General features: G+C 31.0%; 1 protein-coding gene across 1 annotated transcript; it reads right to left on the minus strand.

Moving 5' to 3' along the window:
• Window positions 1-1,542: 1,542 nt before the first annotated feature.
• Window positions 1,543-13,420, minus strand: LOC140434902 (endoglucanase-like). The gene is made up of 4 exons (XM_072523521.1): window positions 13,295-13,420; window positions 9,141-9,416; window positions 8,218-8,401; window positions 1,543-1,816 (listed from the first exon to the last, which is right to left on the minus strand). The coding sequence occupies exons 1-4, from the start codon at window positions 13,329-13,331 to the stop codon at window positions 1,576-1,578; spliced, it is 738 nt and encodes a 245-aa protein (XP_072379622.1). The 5' UTR covers window positions 13,332-13,420; the 3' UTR covers window positions 1,543-1,575.
• Window positions 13,421-13,806: the final 386 nt, after the last annotated feature.

Below are 13,806 nucleotides of genomic sequence, written 5' to 3' on the forward strand. Positions count from 1 at the left end.
GAATTGGCCTCCAAGGTCGTGCGATTTAACACCGTTAGACTATTTTCTGTGGGGTTATGTGAAGTCGCTAGTCTATGCCAATAAGCCTGAAACGATTGACGAACTGGAGGACAACATTCGCCGCGTTATTGCCGATATACGTCCACAAATAGTGAAAAAAGTCGTCGAAAATTGGACCTCCAGATTAGACTACGTCAGAGCCAGCCTTGGTGGTCATATGCCAGAAATCATATTTAAAATATAATGTCAAAAAATTATCTTTCAAATAAAGTTAATTTCCTGTTCATATAAAAAATAATCTTTGTTTTATTCCACTTTAAAGTTCTATACCTCTAAAAAAAACACCCGTTATATATATGTGGTATTGTTGACTGTTGATTTAAATATCTGGTGGCGATTCTTGAGAATTCAGTTTATTTGACCCACAAGACAAAGAAAATTCTTTGACTTACTGTCAAGCTTTCGAATTTATTTTCAATTTTTTTATAAGACATGTGTTGACAATAAATAAATATAAAAATTATGTTTTTTTACTTACGAGTCGTCAGATTACAAATACCTTTATTAAACAATCACACACATATTAAATTGTTTCTTAAAATTATATTATTATCATGTTTTTTTGATTAACGAACATATTTATATGAATATTATACAGTTCTTTTGATGTGAAAAGCAAAACCAATAACAATAGTTTTTATTATTAATTTGATTGTCGATGAAAAATAAATTAGTCCAGTCAATTTATCTCTGTTGAATTTAATATTAATTCTTGTAATAGTATATTAATCTTAGCTTGGAGCTTATCATTCTCCCACTTAATCTCAACCCAAATAGCCAGATAATGATCATACAAAAGCTTTTCGTATCAAGAGGAATAAATACAATATTTACCCTCAACAAAAACTTTCATCTCTTGTCCGATCAATCAAAGAGAACATTCCAATAGAACAATACTGAATTTATGAAATTCCTTGTGCAGACTCCTCCCGAATATAGGCCAAACAAATCGTAGAATCCAAAATAGGATTTATGAACATTCTATTTCTGTTCATTTTGTTCATTCTGTTCATAGAAACTGAAAAAAGGCCTAATTGTCTCAATAAAAGAGATGACGGCATCCCGTTATTTTCGAAATGGAGACCTCTCATAAAAACAATATCGTTTACTCCATCCTCCAATCAAAATCCTGCCTTCAGAAATGTTTGCGCCAATCCCCGCGTCAATTCCCTCGCCAATTGAAAAACGAAACTTTTACCTTGTTCAATTTTTTTTTGTAGGAGCAATATGTCTCGAGTTACAGACTAAAATATGGCGCAAAAAGCAAAAATTTTAGATTTTAAAAAATTGCTAATTGAAAAATTGTTAATTAAAAAATTAAGCACAAAGTTTGCGATTCACGTATTTCGTGATCATTGATACAAGGTACATCCTGAAGTGATTCCAGCAAAAAAAATAGACTCCTATGGTATACAGCCAACCACTGAGATTTTTTTTTTATTTTGACATATATGGTTTTTAAAATCAAATAAAACTAATAAATTATTTTTGCTATCATTATATTTACTAAACTAGTTAAGGATGAGATACAGGAAGACAACCGCTAATATCGATGAGCTGTTGTGGACATTCGACTTCTTCAAATGTAACGTCGGGGTTAGAATAACCGTTCATCCAATTAAATCTAAATGCACAGCCTTCCCATAATGGTTGGGGAAGATTGTAACATTCTTGTAAGGTACGTACACCACCGTATTGATCGCCCCAGCTGGCAACATCAGTATTCCATTGAGAAGTACATCCTTGTGTGAAGTATCTGAAATATATTGCTTAGTTTTAATAATGACGGTTGTTTTTAATTATAAGTTATTTCATAACATTAGAAAATTAAAATAGGTTTATTCACATATATCCTGAATTGACTGGAACTCATATTAAATCAATTGAATAAGTTTCTAAGCAAAGATTTTTCTTCTACTAAAACTGCGCTTCCCCTTTATCATATGCCGTATACGAGTAATTTTTTCACACTTTATTAATTCTCTTTTTAATATTTTCTCATCCGAAATATGGTCCATCGATACACGTATTATGATCTACGTTAACAACACTTCTCCGACGTTTCTAATTTCTGTAAATCTGATGTTTCTGTCGCCAACTGTTTGGGTATTATTGGCTTTAAATTATTCGCCTTCTTACCTTTATGGGAATATATTTCTAAATAGAAATTTTTACAACAATGTTTAAGAGCACGTAAAGCGGCGGGATCTCTTAATGACACAATCTGGAAGAACAAATCTAATAATACATAAAAGGTATATCAGGCGCGAAGGGAGACGAGAAGAGACAAGCAAGGAATTAAAGGTCAGACAACTTCCGTGCTATTAGATATACGTGGGGTTAGTATATAGAGATCTTAGTTACCTCTGCGTATCTAGGCTCTAGCTAGGGAATACGCCTCCAGTCTACCGGGATTTGAGATTGCGAACCTTCGAATCTCCAGTTGCCGACACTTACGCGTCACACTATCCCGTCGAGTTAAATAGCGCGCTCACTCGGCGCCTCTCGCGTGGGCCACCCTCAGGCGCCGAGTTCTTACTGACTGCCGACCAACTTCTGTTTATTTTTATGTCTCGCCAACTCCTAGCTTATATTCTTTATGTCACGTATTCCATGTGTTAAACTGGATCACGCTATGTAAAAACTTCTTAGTCAGCTCAATTCTTCTCACTTGTTTAACAATTCTTACCTTGTATTAATTTCCAACAAGGTCTAAGTGTCGTAATTTTTTAAACATTCTGGCTTGTGTTAAACTGGGTCAATTGTTTTGTTTTTAATTTGAAATGTATACGTTAAACTGTGTCGAATTTATTCTTTATTAATTTGGAATATATAATAATTTCTTAAATAATTATTACTCTTTACTAAGCTGATTACCTCTTAATTTTTTTTTCTTTATTTCCTTGCTGTTTACATTACACAAACACCTAAGACAAGACACAAAAATAAGAATCTATAAAGCCCCAATTAGACCTATATTAACATACACGGCGGAGACAAGACCTGACACATCTAAAACTAAACGACTACTAGAAACAACGTTGGATAGGGAGAGAAGCGAAAACATAAGAAGAGCATACAATATAGAATACATCAATGGATGTGTGACAAAACGGAAACAGGAGTGGAACGAACACATTAGTAGAAAGGCAGAGGATGGGATAGTACGAATAGCACGAGATACGTCATCAAATGGACGAAGAAGTATTGGCAGACCAAGAAAAAGATGGTGCAAAAATTTAAACAATTTGGGAGGCTAATATTGAAGAAGAAACAGGCCTACATACAAGAAGGAATAAGAAGAAGACGAAAAAGAAGAATTTTTTATTTTCATTACGGTGGCTTTCAATATTATTTTAAGAAACCAATGACTTTTCAGTGAATTTTGTACCCTTTTCTGATAGAATAATCATGCTTTAACTTTAGCCAACTATTTTCAAACTTAACTTAATACAGGTGTACCCCCACCGCTGACAAACCTGAGAAAAAAACCGAAGCATTTTACGAACACCTACAAGATGTGTTAAAATAATTAAGAAAAGACCGTCGAATCACAGAAATTATGGGCTTGTATAATGCCAAAATCGGCAAAAGGTTATTAGGAGTACTACATTGGGAAGTCCGGATTGGGTAAGAGAAACCAAAGAGGAGACCGACTACTGCAAGTTTGTATAGAAGAACAAATGGTAGTGAGCAACACCTTATTCAATATATTAAAAGCACCATGTAACAAGAAGGACCGAATAATTCGATATCAAATTAATTGCATTCTTGTGTAAAAAGAAGTTTAGAAAGGGGATCAGGCAATCAGTAAAGACTTGCCCAGGTAGCGATGTTGTATCTGATCACAATCCTGTGGTCACGGACATGAAAATACGACTAAGAAACAACGGAGACAACGTAATTACACCAAATTTATTATTAAAAATTACAAGAACCAGATACTACTCAAATTACAACTAAGCTATTAATAAAAAATTCAACAGAAATTCAGAAAAACAAAAATGGACGACTCCGGAGATTTTGACACCGATCGAGGAACGTACAAAACAAAATTAAGGAAGCAAAGGAAAGGTGGATGAATGAAAAGCGAAATAAAAATCAAGAACTATAATAGATACTATCTACGACAGCTTTAACGTTTACAAGAAAATTAAGAAATTTGTCAGTATTGAACTCAAACAAGAAACAATTACTATTTAAATGGGAATAAGCCACAATTAAAGGTTGAAGTACGTTTATTGACGTTTCAATTTCCACTTCGAAAATCGTTCTCAAAATACAAACATTAGTAAATTAAACAAATTTTGTTTTTTTGTTACTTGGTGAAAAATTCTTCTAATAATTTAATTTTATCTGACTCATTTATATTGACAGTTCAGATATACATTAAACATTTTAAAGTCTACGACTTTAAAATGATATTGCCAATATTGTTGAGTTGCGTTCCTGGGACGACTTTACTTGTAAGATAGTTCATTCGATTACATGAAATTAACTTTGACTTGAGAATATCCATTAGAAAAAATCATAGCATGTAATTCGTCTTTAAAAAGACAAACAAATGCCATGATGATAGTAAAAATCTCCTGTTAGAGATTCCATAGTAAATTGTAAGGGAAAAACCAGGAAAAAACCTCATAATACTATCCCGACATGGTAAGTAATTGGTCGTGCATTTAGTTTACTTTCAATAAACTCTGATTTTATATGTTTGTTATTTAAAAAACATAAATGATGTATCCTCTATATGCTACCGACTTACTAATACTGGTATTTTCCTTTTAATAACTTCCTCTTTTAATATGGGTAACCAGATCCTACTACATTCTGCCGAGGAATTTGCGACACAATTGGTCTCATTTAGCATAATTAGAGCCGCTTCTTTGATTTTTCTCTTTACCATCCGTTTCTTTTAAGACTATATTTAAATAATTCCATTGAACCCTATGTTCATTATCCCATGAGTGTTTACATATTTGAGATCTATCAAATTCTGCATTTTTAATATAAGATTGATGTTCACTTATTCTAACATTTAATGGCCTTGATGTTTCACTCAAATAAAACTGATCGCATTCACAAGGTATTTTATAAATGCAATTCTTTGTCCTTTCTTGTTCATTGTTAGGTTTGGTTTTAGACAAAATAGATCTCAATGTGTTTGTTGTTTTGAATGTTGTTGAAATGTTGAATTTATTTCCTATCCTTTTAAGTTTTTCTGATAATCCTTTTATGTATGGTATTGTTATTTTCTTCGTATTATTCCTTGTGTATGCTGTAGGATCTTGTTCTAAGTTGTTGTGTTCTATTCGGTTAATTGTTAAAAATTCTTTTTTATTTATAAACGATAAAGGATAATCGTTTTTTAATAAAATAGATCTTAAGAAATGTTGTTCATCCAAGAACGAATTCTCGTTAGAACAAGTAACTTTGGCTCTATCATATAAAGATTTAATGATTCCCTTTTTAATATTAATATTGTGATTTGGTTTGAAATTTAAATATCTGTTGGTGTGTGTTGGTTTTCTATACACCCGAGTCTCATACCCAGTATCATTCTTAGAGATTAAAACATCCATGAAAGGTAGTGTGTTATTATATTCCTTTTCCATGATAAACGTTATTGTCTCTTCTTATCGTTTATATCATTCAGGAATGTTTCCAACAACTCTGATCCATGAAATCGTCTGCATATCTCCACCATACTGTGGGTTTTAAATTTTGTTAAGAAATAATATTTGTTTAAAAATCTTCCATAAATATATCGGCTAATAATGTAGATAAACTAGAGCCCATTGCTAGACCAAAATTTTGTTTATAGAATTCATTATTTAGTTGAAAATATGTATTATCAGTACATAATGTTAATAAGTCCATTATAGCTGATATGTTCAGTCTTGTTCTAGTTGCCAATGTATCATGACTCTAATTTTGTCTTGACTATATTTAAAGTCTTATCTAATGGCACATTCGTAAATAAACTATTTATGTCAAAACTTACCAAAGTATTATTTGAATTAAATTCAATATTGTTGTGTATTTTTTATAAATGTGTCATTTTTATTTGCAAATTTGCAAATGGTTGTACAATATTTACTAAAAATTTTTATAGTTCACTACAAGGAGAATTCATGGTACTACAAAGGGGTCTGGTAAGTGGTATATTCGTTTTATGAACTTTCGGTACTCCATAAAAATGAGAGGTCTTACTGTAAAGAGGTGTAATTAATCTTCTCTGATAACTTTCTGAACAAGAAAGGACAAAGAATTGCATTTATAAAATACCTTGTGAATGCTATCAGTTTTATTTGAGTGAAACATTAAGGCCATTAAATGTTAGAATAAGTGAACATCAATCTTATATTAAAAATAGAGAATTTTATAGATCTCAAATATGTAAACACGCATGGGATAATGAACATAGGGTTCAATGGAGTGATTCAAATATAGTCCTAAAAGAAAAGGATGGTAAAAAGAGAAAAATCAAAGAAGCGGCTCTAATTATGCTAAATGCCACCAATTGTGTCGCAATATAATCGGCAGAATGTAGTAGGATCTGGTTACCCATATTAAACGACGAAGTTATTAAAAGGAAGATATCAGTATTAGTAAGTCGGTAACATACAGTTACAAAACATCATTTATGTTTCTTACATAACAAACATATAAAATCAGAATTTGGAATTTATTGAAAGTAAACTAAATGAACGACCAAATACTTACCATATCGGGAGAGTATTATGAGGTTTTTTCCTGGTTTTTCATTCATAATTTACTATCGAATCATTAACAGGAGATTTTCACTGTCATCACGGCATGTGTTTGTCTTTTTAAAGACGAACTACGTACTATGATTTTTTCTGACAAATATTCTCAAGTTAAAGTTGATTCCATGTAATCGAATGAACTATCTTACAAGTAAAGTCGTCCCAGGAACGCAACACAACAATATTGGCAATATCATTTTAAAATCGTCTACTTTAAAATGTATAATGTATGTCTGAACTGTCAATATAAATGCGTCAGATGAAATTAAATTATTAGAAGAATTTTTCACCAAGTAAAAAAAAACAAAATTTGTTTAATTTACTAACGTTTGTATTTTGAGAACGATTTCCGAAGTGGAAATTGAAACGTCAATAAACGTACTTTAATCTTTAATTGTGGCTTATTCCCATTTAAATAGTAAGATAGTAAAACCTTTACAATAGAGTCACAAATCAGACATCGCTGGAGGGACTAAAAATATTGAACCTGAAATTATATTTAATATAAAGAAGAAAAACTTTAGTATATTGGCCATATCTCTAGAGGAATAAGATATGAGTTTCTACAGCTTATAATACAATTTCATTATATTCAAGGTTTAGAAACATTTTTAATGATTTTTAAAAAATTTGTTTTACATTCATTTTTATTAGTAACAAAAGTTATGAATATTTTTTCTTTACTTGTGATCCCTGGTCTTTTAAGTAAAAGCATCACAAGCTTCTTGTGGATTCACTGTATACATTTAATAGTATGTGAAATTACACTGCCTTATCTAAATCCACTTAACAATTTTTATTGTTAATAAATAATGTACCCATCCTCTAAAACTATCTCATCTACTACTAGGTTTAAAAAATCCTAAAATTGGTATCACAAATGAATGGAATATGTACAATAAGCCAACTGGCAACAGTACCACCGGTTTGCAACAGATGACTTCTGTGGAAAAAATATTCTTTAATAACCAAATATACTTTTGAGTTATGTATAGATATATTTAAGACACTTCTATTTTCCAGTCTGTCTTCAGTCCTTTATGCATCCTTTGTAGAAGATTCTGAAACTGCAACTAAGTTTTAAGTTAGAGAAACCATTTTATTTTCATTGCTTTTTGGCACTTTTTTAACTCCTGGATTTGCTAAAATATGGGAGTAGGTAGCTTAACTATTTTGAAATATAAATTAGCTTTTCCGATTCCCATTAAGCAATAATTGAATTTCATTTTATGCGTCTTTGTATGATTATTTTAACCATTACGAAGTTATTTTGCTTAATATTTGCTATTTTTTGTTTTTTAAACAGGCTTTTCCAGTAAAACATGTCTCATTTTACTGTCAGGTTAACAAAGTATGACTTAAATCTAAACAAAATTCCATAACATACCCTACTCCACTTCCTGGCATTGCAATATCAAACTCGTTGGTAGTGGCACTAGGGTCATCTCCTCCAGTGTTGGTAACTTGTACGATCATTTGTTTGTTAGCAAGTTCAGCTGGTTTGAATTTGAAAAGAACACAAGAACAGCACATGTTGCGATTGGAGTGGATGAATTTGGCGGCTACGAAACCTACAAAATAAATGAAATTATATATACATATATATCTAAATATATATATATATATATATATATATATATATATATATATATATATATCTAAAGTATTCAACTACTTCATAAGTTTATCGAAGACGTTTCGCTTTATATTTCTAAAGATGACAGATGATAACAGATGACATAGAGTTTATAAGAAATACAGATGTTAATAGTTTATAACTTACAACTCAATATGTAGTATATTATCGATGCTATTATATATGTACTGTAAACTGTACTCATTATTTAAAACTAAGTTAACAAAAAAAAAAAACAAAAAACACACAAACTTGTGTTTGTGTGTTTTTTGAGATTGTCAAAAGCAAGGGTTTCTTGCCGAAACGTTAATTTCTATGGAAAATAAAATTTAGTTCCTTATTTAATATAATTTATTGAACCTAAACCCAAGAAATAGGTACTAATTTTATATTAAATATAGTGCGGTTCATGAAACTCAAAACTATAATATGTACATATATATATATATATATATATATATATATATATATATATATATATATATATATATATATGTACATATTATAGTTATATATATACATAGTATATATATATATATATATGTATATATATAAAATATTATATATATACATATACATATATATATATATATATATATATATATATATATATATATATATATGTATATATTGTATATATAAAATATAGGTAATATAAAATATACGAAACTCACCTAGAGCAAGAGTGTCATTTACAGCACTGTGAGCTTGGTTTGTACATACGTAGGCAGATCCATTGTCCACACATCCTGATTGTGTTTCAGGGTCAATTGCAGTAACACCATCAGCTTGGCAGGATTTCACTGGGGTTTTGTATCCTATGGCTCCAGGCCACGCGCAAGTTGGTTTGCAACAATCCCAGTAACGGGTTGTGCTGCCGTCACCGGATAAGCCACCAGGAATTATGTTAATGTCGATGTTTTTTGCTTCAAAAGGCACGGCCGAAGCAACTATAAATTCAAATAAATAAAATTAAATTCTAAATAATAGTATATTACTTTATGAGGCGAAGAAGCATGACTTTTCTTGACGCGCTCGATATTACGCTCCGAACGAAGTGAGGCGCGTAATAGAGGGCAAGTCAAGAAAAGTCGCTTCTTTGCCGAATAAAGTATACTATTTTTTCTTCAGACGTAGCAATTTTCAACCATAAATAGTACAATTCATACGCTATTTTTACTCGAAATTAACTGTGACAACTATCAACGTCGTCTAGATGTTAAAAATTAAAATAATTAAGTCGTTGGTTGGATTTGCGTCTCCCTGGTTACAGTTGTTTGACAGTTGTTTGCAATTATTAAAGACAGCTTATTGTTGTTGCAACCGCAAGCGCAAATTTAGTGCGAAAATGGAAAACCTAAACGAAATTGAGTCCGCGGCTAATGATGCTGTAGCACGTTTGGGGCCCTCCAAGTCCGGAATAAAGTATCGGTTAGCGTACAAGCACTTCCAAGAGTGGTGCGATACAAGAGGAGTACGGCAAGTTACCGAAGACGTTTTACTGGCATATTTTAATATAATGGAAAATTAAAATAAATGGAAATCTTCTACAATGTGGTCACGATACTCTATGATAAAATCCGAGTTAGTTATTAGAAAAAATGTGGATATAAGCAAATTTTTAGAGTTACATGCCTTTCTGAAAAAAACAAGCGAAGGATATACTGCAAAGAAGTCTTAAAGTTTTCACTAAAGACAAGTTTGATAAATTTTTGTTTGAAGCGCCAGATAAGTTGTATTTAGGATTAAAGGTAAAAAAAATATATTGCAAAGCATGTAGTATACTCTACTAAATTATAAAAATATTTCAGATTTATTTTGTTAATTGGGGTTACCGGCGCCTGTCGATGCGACGAAATGGTAAAAATGAAGACTGTGGACATTGAGGATAAAGAAAATGTAATAATTATCAAAATCCCAGAGAGTAAAACACGACAAATTAGATCTTTTACGATAATTGGTCAAAACTACATTAAACTGTATAAAAAGTATGCATCACTGCGGCCTGAAAATTTCACAGAAAACCGATTTTTTATCAAGTACCAAAATGGAAAGTGTTACCGAAGCGTCATGGGAATACATTCGATCAGCGCAGTAGCCCAAAAAGTAGCTAGTTATTTAAATTTAAATGATGCAAGCGCATACACGGGTCACTCTTTACCTCGAACTTCAGCAACACTTTTAATTGATGAAGGCGGAAATCTAGAATGCCTCAAACGACATGGGGGCTGGAAATCAAGCACGGTTGCTGAAGGATATATAGAGGATTCAATAAGAAATAAGAACGATAATGCTCAAAAAATTTTAAACCCCTCATGATTCGCCAACATCGGGAATGATTGCTGAAAGTTGTTCTTGACCATCAGTATCATCAACAATTACCAATGCGTATCAAGAGTCGGGAACATTTTTGCACGGTTTCAATTTTGAAAATGCCTCATTAACTAATTGTACTTTTAATATTACTATAAATAAAAATGATGTTTAATTGTTGTTAATGACATTTGTATTGTTGCTTTGTGACATGTTTCATATTGTTGTCATGACAACATTTTTCCCTCCGCCGTAAAGAAATGGGAAAAAAAACTGCTGCCGGCGGAGACATCAAACTTTGACAGGATCAAGTTAGATAAGTAATGTCATCATTATTTGACGTTTGAAGAAAAAAGTTTTTTGTGTAATAACCATAAATATAAGTGATATAAAATGATTATTGACGATGTCCTATACATTCCTGTCATTATTTCAGGAAGTGAAGACGCGTCTGAACCTGAAAAACGTTCTGGTTATATTCATCTCACACACGATGCAAAGCAAATCGTGCTTAACGTTTATAACGGTGAGTACTCGTTAAAAATACTCTTTAATTAACCTTCCCAATACCGGGTAAATTTTAAATGTTTAAATGTTTTAAAATGACCAGTACCAGGTGGGTATTAGGATCATATATATATAGATATAGGAATCATATTTATCGATTAATTAATTCATGATAAACACATAATTTCGAGCAGAAAACGATTTATTAATTCATGAAAAACACATAATTTCGAGCAGAATTCCGTAAAAAGTAAAATTGCATATTTTTCTTAGGTCTTCTTTCGACGATGGTTAAATCAGAAGGGATCAAAAAGACGGTTTTTTTGACACAAGTGCCACAATCCACTGTGTACGAACTTATAAAAGATGGTCCAGTGTAGCAAAAAAAAGAAAGGATTCGGGAAACAATATATCATATGTATTCTAACCAACTTTAAATAATCTTTGAGTGAATTAAGAAACAAAGAAATAATCTCCGAGTGTCACAAAACTACTTTTTGGAGGTTTTTAAAATCTAATGGTTTTATGTTTAAAACAGTGAATAAACGGCAGGCAATTATGGAACCCAGCCGTTTAATAAAGTGGAGGTTCGATTATTTGGAGAGTTCAAGGTCTTTTAGGAGTGAAGGGAAGAACTTGTATTATTTGGATGAAACTTGGTTCGACACCCACGATATAGTTAAAAAATGTTGGACCGATGGTAGTAAAAATTGCGTCACCAATATTCCTCCCTCTAGAGCGAAGAGCATTTGTATTTTACATTTTGGGGGAGAATCAGGATGGGTGGAAGATGCTTTATTACTCTCTGCTAAGAGTGTAAGTGATTGTCGCTTAGATTATCATCAAGATATGGACATTACTTTGAACAGTGGTTTGAGCAGCAATTACTATCTAAATGATAATGTTCCGTATCATTGTAGATTACAGAGTAAAATTCCAAACACTAATTCAAACAAAGCTGAAAATCAAGAGTTTTTATCAAAACATGAAGTATATTTTATGGATTCTTAACAAAAAAACAACTTGTAGAACTATTAAAATTAGTTAAGTGTGAAAAAAAATATGTTATCGACAGGCTAGCTGAGAATTATGGCCATAAAGTATTAAGATTACCTTCTTACTATTGTGTACTAAATCCAATAGAATTGTTGTGGTCTCAATTAAAAAGTAATGTGAGGAAAAATAATAATTCTCCTATATCATTTTCGACTGTTGTAGATTTAAGAGCAAATGTAATAATATTACAACAGATAATTGGAAAACATGTATAGAGCATGTCAAAAAACTAGAAGAAAAATACTTACAGTTCCAAAACATTATAAATATAGTAGTTATAGATTTAAACGATAGCGATGATAGTGATACCGGTTTAAATGTAGACGATAGTTAAGTTTAAAATTATTTTTTTTGTATTTTTGTCGATTTTCTAGCATTTTTAAATTGCCAATTGCCGCCATTAGGCCAAAACATCAACCAAAATATTGTTTTTTAGTTGATCAATTGAATCGTTAATTATCTAGTTAATCCCAAATCCGTGAAATTTACTAAATAGACTTTATTGTAAAAATCTTACGAAGCTTCTCCTCTGTCGAATTTCCCACCACATCTCATGCTCTTTTAGTAATATATTTTTTTTTGTGATCTACAAGATGTAAGAGTAAATTTTTATCCAAATATTTAACACATACCTTAAACCATATTGCTATGCATTCGAATTTTTTTTTACATTTATTTTTACATTCTACGTAAACATTACTTCAATTTTCGTTTTATCTACAGAGTGTTCTCCACCTTGCGGAAAGAGGTCTAAAGCACAAACAAATAACGATATTAAAAATTCCCTTAGATGGAATATGTAGATTATTAGCATCTTTACCAAAGTTCCGAAATTAGTAAATGGTATATTTACTAATAGAAAACCTAGATCAAACTAAATATTATATTATTTAAGATATTGACAAATTTTAAAATTATTAAAGAAACGTTATAACAAATAGCATAAACTTACAAACGATTAAGAATAAAAATGGCACTATGAACTTCATCTTGCAATAAGTTGTATAATAAATGGCAATTTGTGGCTCCAATAAATATAAGTGTTAATACGCTTTATCTTCGGACACTCAAAAAAATTTTGCATATGAGAAAAACAAAGTGCTAAAAATTATAATATTTTATTGATATGGCACGCACTGCTGTAGTACTCTTTATCTAAATATCTCAAATGGATAGCTTTCTAATTTTTGCAATAAGATAAATATTTCTTTAAAATAGAGTTCCATATTCTTCATACTACTTTAAATATACAGATAACGACATTGTTTTGTTGACCATAGGAATTAAGATTTATTGCAATCCCATCTCTAGAGTGTATTTATTATAATGCTCTAAAACTAATTATTTTTGGTTATTTTTAGCCTTAGTAGCAATATAAATAAATAAGTAAGTAAATAAGTAATATGCTTTATTGTCACTGAAAATTGTACAAATTTTATGGACAAAGCTTATAACTATAAAACA

The sequence above is a fragment of the Diabrotica undecimpunctata genome, chromosome 2 (genome assembly GCF_040954645.1).
Source record: "Diabrotica undecimpunctata isolate CICGRU chromosome 2, icDiaUnde3, whole genome shotgun sequence".
Taxonomy (NCBI): Eukaryota; Metazoa; Arthropoda; class Insecta; order Coleoptera; family Chrysomelidae; genus Diabrotica; species Diabrotica undecimpunctata.

Bases quoted from the DNA above. Each gene is read 5' to 3' on its own strand.
- LOC140434902 (XM_072523521.1), bottom strand. From the start codon at position 13,331: ATGAAGTTCATAGTGCCATTTTTATTCTTAATCGTTT. The intron at 8,402-9,140 runs GTGAGTTTCGTA...TTTATTTTGTAG, and splicing joins AAATGACACTCTTGCTCTAG to GTTTCGTAGCCGCCAAATTC. The intron at 1,817-8,217 runs GTATGTTATGGA...AATATATTTCAG, and splicing joins ATGCCAGGAAGTGGAGTAGG to ATACTTCACACAAGGATGTA.